The 13,311-nt window shown below is 38.1% G+C and overlaps 1 protein-coding gene across 1 annotated transcript in view; it reads left to right on the top strand.

Moving 5' to 3' along the window:
- The window catches only part of setbp1 (SET binding protein 1), a 77,811-nt gene extending 71,546 nt beyond the window's left edge, over positions 1 to 6,265 (top strand). The window contains exon 4 of the mRNA XM_007243948.4: positions 4,162 to 6,265. Coding sequence (XP_007244010.3) covers positions 4,162 to 4,661 — 500 coding nt within the window. The 3' untranslated portion in view covers positions 4,662 to 6,265. The remainder of the gene's footprint in view (positions 1 to 4,161) is intronic.
- The last annotated feature ends 7,046 nt before the right edge of the window (positions 6,266 to 13,311 follow it).

The following is a 13,311-nucleotide window of genomic DNA, read 5'->3' as shown; positions in this document are numbered from 1 at the left end:
CAGACACGACATGGGCACTGAAGAGTAACTGCTTATTTTACCTTGAGTGTATTGACAAATATCTTTCAATTATGATTACTTATCTTAGTATCTATATGCAGTACTGTTGTGTCAGAGCAGGACAAATAAACATGGTTTATTGTTTGATTGTTCCATAATCATTTCAATAAATAGAAAATGCTACATAGTGAATAGTGAATAAGTTAATGAGTGAGCCATTCCAAACACAGCTTTTGTTTCTCTTCCTTCTCTCTTTCTATTTATGTCTTATTTAGACTGACCTGAGTTCAGTCTCAGCTGAATGAGATCTATATAAGATACATGTAATATCTCATTTCTCTATGTTCTCATGAATCTCAGTCTATGCTGATATTTTGATTCTCTGCACAGCTGTCGAACCCTCGCCTTTCAGTTGATCTGCGTACGTTGTTCTCACAGTCACCTGGAAAGCCATGCCATGCTCGTTCCCCTTTCGTGCGTAATGGCGGAGGAGCCCTCACTCTGTGTCCGGACTGGTCCACCTTTGCACCACATTCTCCTTCTCCCCCCTGTGTAAACAGATCTGAAACGAGACTTTTATATTCAATATAATCATGTGTAAGGCTCTCTATTCATTTTGGAAGTCTTTTAATGCTTCCGCCGTTAAAATACATGGTTAAAATACATTTATCACACTTAACTTGAGCTCTAATTTCCCCTTGGAAGTTAATTATTTCATATTTAAATTTTGTCTGTGCACAGATTTCAGCCCAATTTTTGTTTTCTTACCTTCTTCAGTTGTCCTGATTTTCAGTTATACTCAATCATGATCTTTACTGTCAAATGTGCGTTCAATCCGTACTGTCCGGCTGGATACAGTCAAGGCCAAACACTAGTGGTCTGGTCAGACCTGTGAAACTTGAGTACTAACACGTGAAATTACGCACGCTAACATGAGATGATTTTAGCAACGCCTCATCAGCAGGTTTCACGTCATTTGGGGTATAAACATGGAGTCAGATCAGAGGGGGGTCAGAACTTATACTGAGACAGCTAATAATTGGTTTTGTATGTTCTCCTGGATCCAGTACTTTGTAATAAATACTTGGTGTGCTTTCAACTTCACTCCACCTGTCTGACTCTCTCTATCAAACGAACACGCAGGGGAGTTGTACCCCGGACGAGAGGTGGGTGTTGACCCACCTTTCATTTTCTTTTCTACAACAGCACTCATATTGGGAATTTCTATACTGGCTTTAATAGGGTACTGCAGCCGTGGATTGTAAAGTATGATTTGACCAACCTTTAAAATCAGCTTTAAAATCAGTTTGTCCATTTCCAATTGCATATTTGGTTAAAAAATGATGTGATGCATAACTAATAGATACTTCAATGTGCAATATTTGTGAAAGGGATTTTGAGAGGTGGATGTGGACTTTTTTGCTAGGTTGTCTATTGCTGTTAGCTAGGGTTAAACAGACAAGACATGGGTATTATACCCCAATAATGCTTTTCCTGGATCCAGCTAATTAATGCTGTATGTAATTTTTTGAAAAGCCCATCCAAAAAATCAGCACAGATTTTTTTTTACAGCTGTGGAAAAAAATAAGAGACCAGCCAAGATGCATGAAAACCAGGGTTATTCCACCAAATATTGATTTCTGAACTTTTAAAACTTTATGAATATAAACTTGTTTTCTTTGCATTATTTGAGGTCTGAAAGCTCTGCATCTTTTTTGTTATTTCAGCCATTTTTCATTTTCTGCAAATAAATGCTCTAAAAGGCTTTACTCTGCATCATTAACAAGGTGTGTTAGTTTTACACATTTTACCTCTTTTATAAGCAAAAGGCTGTTCTTAATGGAATCACAAATGGAGTATGGTATAGCTCAAAGAACCATTTGTAGCTCCTTTATTTTTAAGAGTGTTTAGGGAAGCTTGATGATTTCACTCCAGAAAATCCAACCGCTGGCAAAAAAAAAAAAAAAAAACAGAAAATCTTCCACAGTTCTCTTATGTTTTCTTGGATACCTAACCAGATGGAGTGGCAATCAGAGAGAAAGAACAAGAAAATGAGCGAGTTCTCCAGAGACGCAAGGGGTGCAGGAGAGATTTTTTGATGCGCAACACACATTTTATGCAGCTTTAGGCTGTCTGAACTCATTTCAGACGAGGCTGCCAGAAACCCAACATTTCCTCTGCTCTGGGCTTCCTTCCAGCGCTCCGACGCGAAGAGCAGAGGCAGTAAATTAATCACTGATGTATCTGAGGCCTCCTAGTTTATTACTCACACTTCCAGAGCCATCTCTCCAACACGGAGGTGAACGCTGCCTGCGTGCACGGAGAGGCAGATAAGAGGGACGGTACGGCCCGCGCTAATTAAACGCATGGATGTAGTTATGCACGCGTCAAGTGTTAAGTGCTCTATGGCGTCGTAATTCTTTCTTCTCGGGGGACATCATTTCAGCGTGTCTTTGACCCTGCTCGTTTAGATGGAGGCTGGTAATGAAATGGCAGTTTGGAGGCTGGTCTTACTGTGATATATAGGCACCTGAATGGGTATCAAACTTGTGTTCCTCATAATTATTTACGTACACATTGTACCAGTGCTGAACATCCAGTTAAGACATGTTTGGGGGAAAAAATGCATCATTCAGTACAGGATCACAAAAATCTAACAATTGTCTTGTGTTGAGTGTCTGGATGCAGATCACACTCTCCCAGCTGTTAGAGAACGTTCATTTAACAATGTTTTAAACAGGTTCCAAAAAGATTAGCCAGATGTTCCAGAAAGTTCTTGAAAACATGTGGCATAAAATTATAAGGATTTTTCTCATAAAGTTTTCCATCTAGACATATGCTAACATTATTAAAATGTTAAAAGTAACATTCCCAAAACAACAAGTAACATTATCAGAACGTTAAATAAAAAAAGTTAAATAAAAAGGTTCTGAAAACACTTGACAGATTTAACATACTAGGAATGTTTACTGTAACGTTCAGAAAATACTTGACAAAAAGTGTTTGCTGGGGTGTTTGTAACTTTGGCCTCTTTTCCACTGCTGGGCCGAATGCTTTTTAATTACAATTTTAACAATACTTTTTTTTTCTTCTTTTTTTTCCGGGAGTATTGAACTTTTAAGTGGTGAAATTACCATATTTTTCGCACTATAAGGCGCTCCAGATTATAGATTATAAGGCGCACCATCAATGAACGTCTAATTTTCTGATCTATTTTATACATAAGGCGCACTGGATTAAAAGGCACATTTTAAGAGACACTATAAGGAACTTCTAATTCAGCAGGTCTAGCCACTGGGTGGTGGGGGGTAGCTAACTAAGTTAAGCAAAGCTAAGCTAAGTAAAAAAACTGTAATAAAAAATACTTTCTTTTAAAGTAAAATGAGCACTGAATGTGAATCTACACAGATTTCTCTCATGAAAACTGAGTAAAGTGCTTCCGTTTATTTAAAGTAAGGCTGGAGCATTAGCATTAGCGGGTAACTGCTAGCGGTTAGCAGCCAATGCCGCTGACAGCACTACACTGAGGAACCCTGAATGCTCCGGTAAGCCAGGGCGATATTAGTTAGCGGTTCATCCCCTGTAGCTTGTTTTAACACCGTAAACCTGCAGACTACAGTCCAATGTACTCCCTTCTAAAAAAAAAAAGCAAAAGAGATAGCGAAAACTATTGCTACTCCAGCAGTGCTCATCCATCCATCCATCCATCCATCCATCCTTACTGCTTCTTTATATCTGATTTGTAAAATTCATACATAAGGTGCACTACATGTATAGGCACTGACGATTTTTGGGAAAATTAAAGGATTTTAAGTGCGCCTTATCGTGCGGAAAAATACAGTATGTGTGAAAAATATATGTATGTTCTAAAATACTAAGTGTGGTCTGTGCTGCTTTGCACATATAAAAGAAAAAAAATAGAAAAAAAAAATTACTCCTATAATAACCTACAAAGCGGTGTGTCAATGCAGATCACCTGAACTGTAATAGGTCCGCTGAACATGGTTTGGCCAATTTTTCAACTTTGTAAAGTTGTCCAATGTTACTAGCTGGGATTAAACAGTTCAAATTTGGGTATTCCTATGATTGGGATTTCTATACTGGCTTTAATGGGGTTCTGAAACCATCGTAACCCTTGTTTGTTGTGCTTCTCTTCAACAGACCTGGGCTCCTACAAGAAAAGGTTCAAGCATAACGAGATGGAGGAGATGCAGTGCGAGGTGCGGAAGGTGCACACCTTCTCCAAGATCCTCACCAGCAAGAGAAGCCTGGACCATGTCAACAAGATCCTTAAGGTCAAGCGGCTCCAGCGGCAAGCCAAGACGGGCAACAACGTGGTGAAGAAGCGGAGGGGGAGGCCGAGGAAGCAGCCGCTGCCCGCGGAGGAGGGCTTCGGGACCCAGATGCCCGTGCTGGAGAAGTGCGTGGACCTACCCAGCAAGAGAGGCCTCCACAGCGGCCTGGTGCCCGCCCAGCTGGAGTTCTCCAACCACGACTCCATCACGGACGCCATCGAGGCGGTGGTCCACCAGGCCCGGCTGCAGCCCAGGCCGCAAGTTCCGCAGGGGTCCAAGCACTGGCCCAAGGCTCAGCCAGAGGAGCAGCCGGAGCGGCCGGCGCGGAAGAGCAGAGGGAGCAGGAGGGAGGAGCCAGATCACTAGATCAGTGATCAGAGAGTGAGATTCAGTGAACAGTGCACTGTGAGTTCGACTTGCACTCCCCACACCTTGGGTTGGATCATTTCTAGGCTTTTTGCTTTGACAGCTGAACTACTTACAGATCTTACTCTTCTTCATGGGCATTCTCTGAGGAATCTATAACGATGATGAATGTGGTCTAAAGTGCCCCACTTTCATTTTGTATATGCCATCAGCGAAATCTTTTAATATTATTTTTTTGTTTTATTATTATTTTTTTCTCTCTATCTCTCTTTCTCTCATGGAGAACATTGTTGCTTGACATTGAGCTTTTATTCTCCCAAAGCCGATAACTCAAAGGATGTTGAAACTATGGCTACAGCCATGATCTTACCAGCAAGTGTAAATGAACTTTTACTATAGTACTGTGCACTTTTTTGGGGTTTCTTTGCCTTGTTTCGGTTCTCTCAAATCTCTCAAAGCACAGTACTTAAGATACAGACCAAGACCAATGTGACGAAATTGGTCGTCAGTAAGCCCTATACGTACAGAGACACATGCAGTACGTATACATACGTACACATACACATATAAACACACACACAAACACATACACATTCGTATATACACGCTTGCCTGCGCTCAGGTTTGTTCCGGGCATGAACTAACGGCAATACCCTTGAATGAGACCCTTCTTAAAACTGTCCTCGATGGCTATAGTTGATTGATTGTACATAGGAACGTATTCTACAGACATTTCAAAGTGAAAGTATTTTAGAGTTACCTGTACCGTCATCATATCAAATAGACAACTGTACAATATTCAAATAATGTTTTTAACCAAATACTAGAAATAGATGTGACATACAAAAAAAAGCTTGTGTTCAAATGGACAAAAAAAAACATAACATAAAACAAAAAAAAATACAACACACATACAGTATTTATTAATCAAATCATAACGAAGTGGACTCGTCACAGATCGAAGGATTGTATTAGACAACAGACGACCGCGTGTAAAGTCAAAACCTTCACAAACCTGTAGAGCTGTAGACGTACTCCACTCATCATGTTATATATGGAAAAAGTTCTATTCTTGCATTTAAAACCAACACAGCACTTAATCCAGGCTCCTTATCTCCCTGCAGATAAGGACGGGTCTAAGTACTACTCAGTGTCACTGATTATTTTTCTTTCAATAACCGACCGTATCTGGAAAATATTTTAGTAATATCAGCTGAGCGAGTTCTCCGTCAGTTACTTCGAAAAAGAACAAAAAATAACAAAAAAAAAAAACAACAAAAAACAAAAAAAATAATAAAAAAAACAACTCAAACCCAGAGTAACTGAGTTGCCTTTCCCAGAGTCTATTTGAGAATGTGCCTGCTCTTACTAATAATAAAGTAATAATAGTAATATGTTGACATGACTTGTCAGTATTAGATGTTCATACAACCAAAGTTTCAGTCGAGTTGTATTTCATTACTTATGGGTGGGTTTTGAGTTTAGGTGCTTGTAAATGGCATAAAATGGGTGGAATGTGTGGATCTGAGATGTAGAATTCACTACTGTATACCGTACAGAAAAAAAGCTGCCTAGAAAAATCTTAAAAAAAAAAAAAACAGAAATCTTAAAAAAAGACCCTGTTTACACCTGGTTTACCTGGTCAGGTGCCGTGTTTTGAGTATAAGAAAAATATATAAATAAAGCTGAGATACTGTTTATTTTATTCTAGTCACTTAAACCATCAGTCTTCAGGAAAATACATGAAATAAATTTCATCACTCAGACAAACAAACTTCAGGAGTTTAGAACAGATTAAATAAATCTAATAAAAATTTAAATCCTCAAACCTTAGAAGATAGTCTGAGATACACTCAGAATAGATTTATCAAATCTAATCACTCAAACCATCAAATTTTAGAAGATTAGTTAATGCAGTTAATACAGATACTAATACTAACATGTTAGGAGGTGGCTAAAACAGATTTAATACAGATACAAATGTGATCACAAACCATCTATCTTAGAGAGTTGGTCTGAAACACACTTCAACATGTGTTTTCCTACTGAGTCTGTATGAGGCTTTAATTCAGATAACAGTTCACTTGAAGTGAGCAGGTGTAAACGGGGTCAGGTCGTAGTACAGTTGTTCTAAGCTCTTTTAGAAATGTACATTCAGCCGGTCGTAACGCAGAAAGCTCTTCATGTTGTGGTTTATTTCTCAGTTGCTTCATATATGTGCCTTATGTTGTCAATAAGTCCATAACATTTCAGGTACCGGAACCTATGAATGGCAAGAAATTGTGCTTATAACATATAACACACAGTACATAGATTATACGTATACATACACGGTCATCATGAATGTACATATGCCTGCTGTCTCTCCTGGAAAAATTTAACCGATTGATCCATAATAATATTAGTATACATCATAATTGTACACTATATGTGCAAATGTTGGTGGACACCCATTTAATTAAATACTGTTTATTCAGATACTTTTTAGTACTTTAGTATGTCAAGTACATATTCCTGTAGAGAAGTATTGCCAATAGAATAGGATTGTCTGGTGATTATAACCATAAAGCACCTATTGGCATTAAGTATTGATCTATGGAGTAGCGGCGGAATCGAAGTTGAGGATGAGGTGTGAATAAAGCCCTATCCACACTGAATTTGTTTCTCAGGGGGAGGTCTGTGAAAAATACTTCACACTTCTACAAGTCTGCAATTGAAAAAACAGGAGGACCAGTGAGTTTTTAGGCTTTCGCGTTCACATGAAATCGCGTTCAGTAGCTCCTCCATTTCCACTCGCTGTTGTGTTTTACATGGATCTCCGTGGAAATGCGCACCCAAAGTGTAATTGCGGTGTGTGGCAGTGGACAAATAGCTATTTTATTAAATTTGAGGTGACCTCAGAGATGTGTGTCCGGAGGGGACTAAAATTATATATATTTCAGTGAAAAACAGTATGTAATTCAGCCTGTATTTTTTTTAGAGGATGTCTGAGAAAAACTCAAACACGGGAGTAAAGTCACAAAGGACCCCCCCATAAAAGAGAAAATTACCCCAGGACCCCCTGAGAAACTAATCCTGTTTAGAAGGTGAGTTTTGCTAAATGCAATAAAATCCTCACAGCAATCTTCCAAAATGAGAATCTTGTAGAACATAAAAGACTACTAAAGTTACTACTCCAACAAAGCATGATATACTCTTTCATAAATGATTTAATAACCAGGTGTCCCAACACTTTTGTCCATATAGTGTATAAATCCGAATCACACATTAAAGTGTACCATAGTGTTTTACTAGGTGGAGCAAAAATCATGCTAATCTTTTAACAAACAAGACCAAACTGTGCTTGCGACAATTCAAATAAAGGCCCACAGCGTCCGCTATTCGCTATAACACCACTTATTATTATTAATAATATTAAGGGTTGTTATGACGACATGTAGTACATTCTTATTTACTATGCACCAGGTTTTGCCTGCAAATTTGACAGACATGGATTTACCTATGGATTAAAAGAGTGACTACTTTTATAAGCTTTCTCTCTTGGTTCAGTCCATTTGACAAAGAGGTCTTTATAGTCGAACATTTCAAATGAAATGATCAGATGTAATAATCCGTAATTTGGGTTTTTTGTTCCTTCTTTTCTTTTTTTATAATTTTTTTATTTGCATCCAAGTGACTATCATTTCTTCTGCAATTCTTATCACTGCATAGGGCAGAAAAATCAGCCACTATGGAGTTGAGCCTTAATCATTGCGTTAAATTCAACAAACGAACCCCTGTAAATATTCGAATTGCCTGTCCGTTATTGAAAAACGTGGAGAAAGTGGGGAAAAAAACGGAATAATGGGAACTGCCCTAACTCCGTATTTTGTCTGTGTTCCAAATTCTAGGCTGCATTTAACAAGGTAGGCTCCATTTCTAGGTTTCTACTTCGTATATTGATGTATACATGAAAAAAAAATCACTATAATTTATTTCTGTAAAAAAATTAAAAACCTACGTTTTGTGCTACAAATGCAAGAGGCAGAACCTTTCTAGTGATGTCATTAACCCGCCCAAGGCTAAATAAAAAAAATATATATAATAAAATAAATAAATAAACAGCACCACAAAAATACTGGAAAACGGAGCAGAGTTCTTTTTAAAATATTAGTTTTTACAATTATAACAAATTTCTGTAAAATGAACCCAAAACAATTAAACATTTTTTGTGACTAATGGGAAGAGGGTGGTTCCTAATAGTGGTAATGTCAGTTACCCACAATTCTCTGACCATAAACAACGTCGATGCAAATCAATAAATACACAAAAATAGCACCAAGAAAACATTTAATTATAATTGAAAAAAAAAAAAATTAAAATGTCTCTGCTAACCTGTTGAAAAGTTTTTTTACAATTGTAATTAATTTTCATATTTTAATTAACTAAGTAAAATAATTAACTAAAAATTTCACGCCACAGTTAATGTCACTTTCTGGTGACATCATCGCTACACAGCCTCATTAGACTCTATAGTTTGATTTGTGCAACCATCCAGCTAACAATATTTGATTAGTAGTATACTTTCTTAACGTTAAAATTTATGTTCTTACAGCGTTTAATCTTGACTGCAGCCTGGGTTTTGGAACACAGCTTAAATCTGAAATCTGATGATGGCTTGTGATGCATTAGAGCCAAGAAAAAAAAGCTCTATATTAGCTGGCAGCTACAGCTACGTCCCTCAGCCTGCAGCACTAAATTGGACATTTCAGCATGTCTCCATTTACCACTGGCACTTGCAGAGCACCTGGAGACATTGCCAAAAATAAAGCGGCCATTATTCCGTGCAGAAATGGCAGAGAACGGGCAGCAAACGGACAGAAACCTTACAGTAGAAACCAAATTGTATACAGTAGCAGTATTCCTAAGTGGTACGAACCATAGATCTTCAATCTTTATAATCAGAGGAGGAGTTGATAGCAAGGTGTTTGGCAGCTCATATTTTTTGGCTTCTGATGTTTTAAAAAGATAAAAAAAAAAAAAAAAACACCAGATATATTTTTCTCTACCAGCTGATAAAATGGTGCCTTGTGAAGTTCAGATGTAGTTATTTCATTTTTTATTTTTTTGTTTCGTTTGGTTTTATTCAGTAGATTCTGAATCCTAAACAATGATAGTGACTCACATCACATGCTGTTGTGCCGTGTCCTGTAAATATGGTCCGCCTCAAGTTTACTACACTTAAGTTTATTCACTAAAAAGAATGTCGGTTCCATCCAAATGTTCTCAACAGCGTCGTAAATCTGTATCTTAAACTATTGAAGAAGTTCCAGTGCAGATATAGAAGTATATTAATGTGAGGGGGATGTACTGAACAAGGGCACAACATGAACTAAAAAATAAATAAATAAATAAATAAAGTCAGCATATTTTGGTTTTTATAGGTACTTTGACCATTTTTGATAATACTTTGAGGTTTTCTGAACCTGCATGCCCTGACTGATTGTATGCACACAAATTTTGAAGACGTCAAACGCGGAATTTCAAATAACAGAATTTGGAGATGATCTTATACATTGTTTGATAAGTTTTTTTAAGAACAGGTTTTTAATTCATAAAGCATTTTTGTAAATTGTATGAATATTAAAAAAAGTAAGAAAAACAGCAAATAATGAACATATATAGGAAAGAATAAATATTGAGATACGCAAGCATATGCATTGTACATAAAATGTATGTAGGTATACACCCTCATGTTTTTTGTGTACCTGTGTATACACATTTAAAAAGATAACGTATACTGCACTGTACATATGTACATACATTTAAGCTCGCATGTGTTTGGTCATATTTGCCGTTCATGATCTTGTAGGGATTTTTTTTTTATTATTATTATTATAATAATTATTATTATTGTTTCTCTTTTAAGCTCTTCTTTTTTTGTGCAACCATCTCAGTGCAGTATTGAGCACTTAAATACACTTGATCTTGTTCATGTCATTCATTGTGCAAAAAAAATTAAAAAGGAATTTATCGCAAGTTTGAATTTTACTGTCTTCATTTGATTTTCACAAGTGTTCTTTAATTCATGTATTTGGGGTTAACTGATGAAAAGATGACGTGGGAAAAGATGGGTGCGGGTGGGTATTATAGTGATTCTGAATCACAAATCTTGTGAATGAAACAAAACCTCTAACAAAAAAAGGCCTAGCACAGAAATAGCACACTCACACTCACACACACACTCATGCTGGGTGTTTCCTTCTGTTAGCCTACTTTTATATGCTTAGCTTAATTGGATTGCTTTAGTTAAATATAGCACAGCTCATTTTAAAGCTCAGTAGCTTTTTAAAGAGTGTGTAAACTATAAATAATCCCACTGTTGTTATTATAAACCTGGCTAATGCCCCCCAAGTATATATGCAAGCATATATTTACAAGGAATTTAGCTTGTAATTACTGGCCGCTGAGAGCTGAGTGTATTTACAGTCTGATAGCTCTTTAAAATGAGCATCCATGAGTTTATCAGTCACTACCTGTGTTAGAGGGGCAGTAATGGGGCACGACAGGGTGCAGAACGTTGTTTTTTTTAAACAATGTTACTAACATAAATTAGCAATGTCAAAGTGGCCATCTGGGATACTCTAGCAACAGCCTGGCAACACCATAGCAACCATTTGGGATATCATAGTAATGACCTGGCAACATGTAGCAACCACCTTGGATACGATAGTGACAACCTAGCAACACCATTGCAACCACCTTGCAATGCCATTGCAATCACTTAGCAATACCAACTCAGATAACATTTTTTGATTAGTAAAGCATTTTCTGAACATTACAGTTAACACAGTTAAATTGTTCAATCTGTCTGTTTTCTGCATTTTCATTTAATGTTAACACATTAAACACTTTAGCACTCACCTGGGATATCATAGTGACCACTTAGCAACATCATAGTAACCACCTATTATATCATAGCAATAGTTTAGCAACCACCTAGCAACACCATAGCATTTACCTAGGATATCATAGTGAGCACCTGGGACACCATAGCAATGGCTTAGCAACCTCCTAGTAACACAATAGCATCCAAGTAGGATATCATGATGACCACTGAGCAACACCAAAGCATCCACCTGAGATACCATAGTGACAAGGAAGGGGAAAATCCAGTAACTGAAAAGCCACCACCCAGCAACACCTTGGCATCCACCTGGAACATCATAGTGACCACCTAGCAACACCATAGTAACCGCCTTGGATACCATAGCAATAACTTAGCAACATCATAGCATCCACTTGGGATACCATAGCAATGACTTAGCAAACAAACACATAGCAACACCATAGCATCCACCTGGGATACCATAGTGACCAACTAGCAACACCATAGTAATCAGTTGGATTGCCATAGTGACAAGGAAGAGGAAAACCCACTAACTGAGAAATCCGCTGACAAAGAATATTAGATCAGCAGTGAACATTAGTCTGTATTAAAAGATCAATATCAGTATTGGTAGTATCAGTATTAGAAATGAAACAGTGGTATCGTATCATCCCCAATTAATTACTATCAGTCATCATCATTACTGTGTTTCCTCTGAATCGGTTATCAGTTAGAGTCACGCAGCCACAGGTTGTGATGATGAGGATGAGCTGAGAATACAGATGAAGCATCACTCTGCCAGTTCTCCCAGCACGGCCGTCCTCCACCAGTGCAGTCTGTACTGGTGAACGGTGTAGTGGAGGGAATCCCCACTCAGCGAGGTCGACGCCTCACGCACTCCCCCTCATTGTATTAGTGGAACACTGCACAGGAGAGATAAATGGATTGGACGGCCTCCCGGCCGTTGGTTGGTGGAGGCGAAGTGAAAAGCGCCTCACCATAGGCTTGTGCCTCTCTGTAAAATTCCTGTTGCCATGGCAGCTGGGTGAACTGCCCAAATATTCTGGTGCAGCGCTTGGCTCGTATAAAATGTCTCAACTCAATCTGGCGAATGCATAAAATTAAGGCAGCGAGACAGGCGAGCGGGGGCGCCTTAAAAAACACTGCGGCTGTGGGCTTTACTGTCTACAGCCAGAACAGGGTCAAAACCACACGCCTCGATTCACAAAACCTACATAGATCTGCAGCCTGATAAGCAGCCTGTGAGATATGAGATAACTGTTGGACTGAATCCCACTGCTGTGACTCATCTGTTTCATTAGGCAGTGGAAGACAGATCCGTACACTTCATTTTTATATGGAAATGTTGCTGGTTATTATAGGCAGATGCATAATATTAAACAAAGTGATTTGTTACTGCAGGGCCTGTGGGAAATGCCCACAGCAAGCTTTGACTTGTGTACAGCGTAGCATGCACTGAGAGAAATGTTGCACACTGTTATACACACACACTGCAAACCGCCACGGGCCTGTATCAAGAGATCTCATATCACTCATATCAGATCAGAGACTGCATTCAATTACACTACTGCAAAAACCTATGATACAAAAGCATATAAAGCACCATGAAGGAATTGTTGGAATCAAATGAATGAAACATTAGTCATGCAAATGTAATGATGATATAAAGCTCTGGAAAAAAAGAAAAAAAAAATGAGAGCACTTAAAAATGAGTTTCTTTGATTTTACCAAATTGAAAACCTCTGGAATATAATCAAGAGG

This window comes from Astyanax mexicanus, chromosome 22, assembly GCF_023375975.1.
Source record: "Astyanax mexicanus isolate ESR-SI-001 chromosome 22, AstMex3_surface, whole genome shotgun sequence".
Lineage (NCBI taxonomy): Eukaryota > Metazoa > Chordata > Actinopteri > Characiformes > Acestrorhamphidae > Astyanax > Astyanax mexicanus.
The sequence above is the reverse complement of the archived record's forward strand: the minus strand, read 5'-3'. Positions and strand labels throughout refer to the sequence as shown.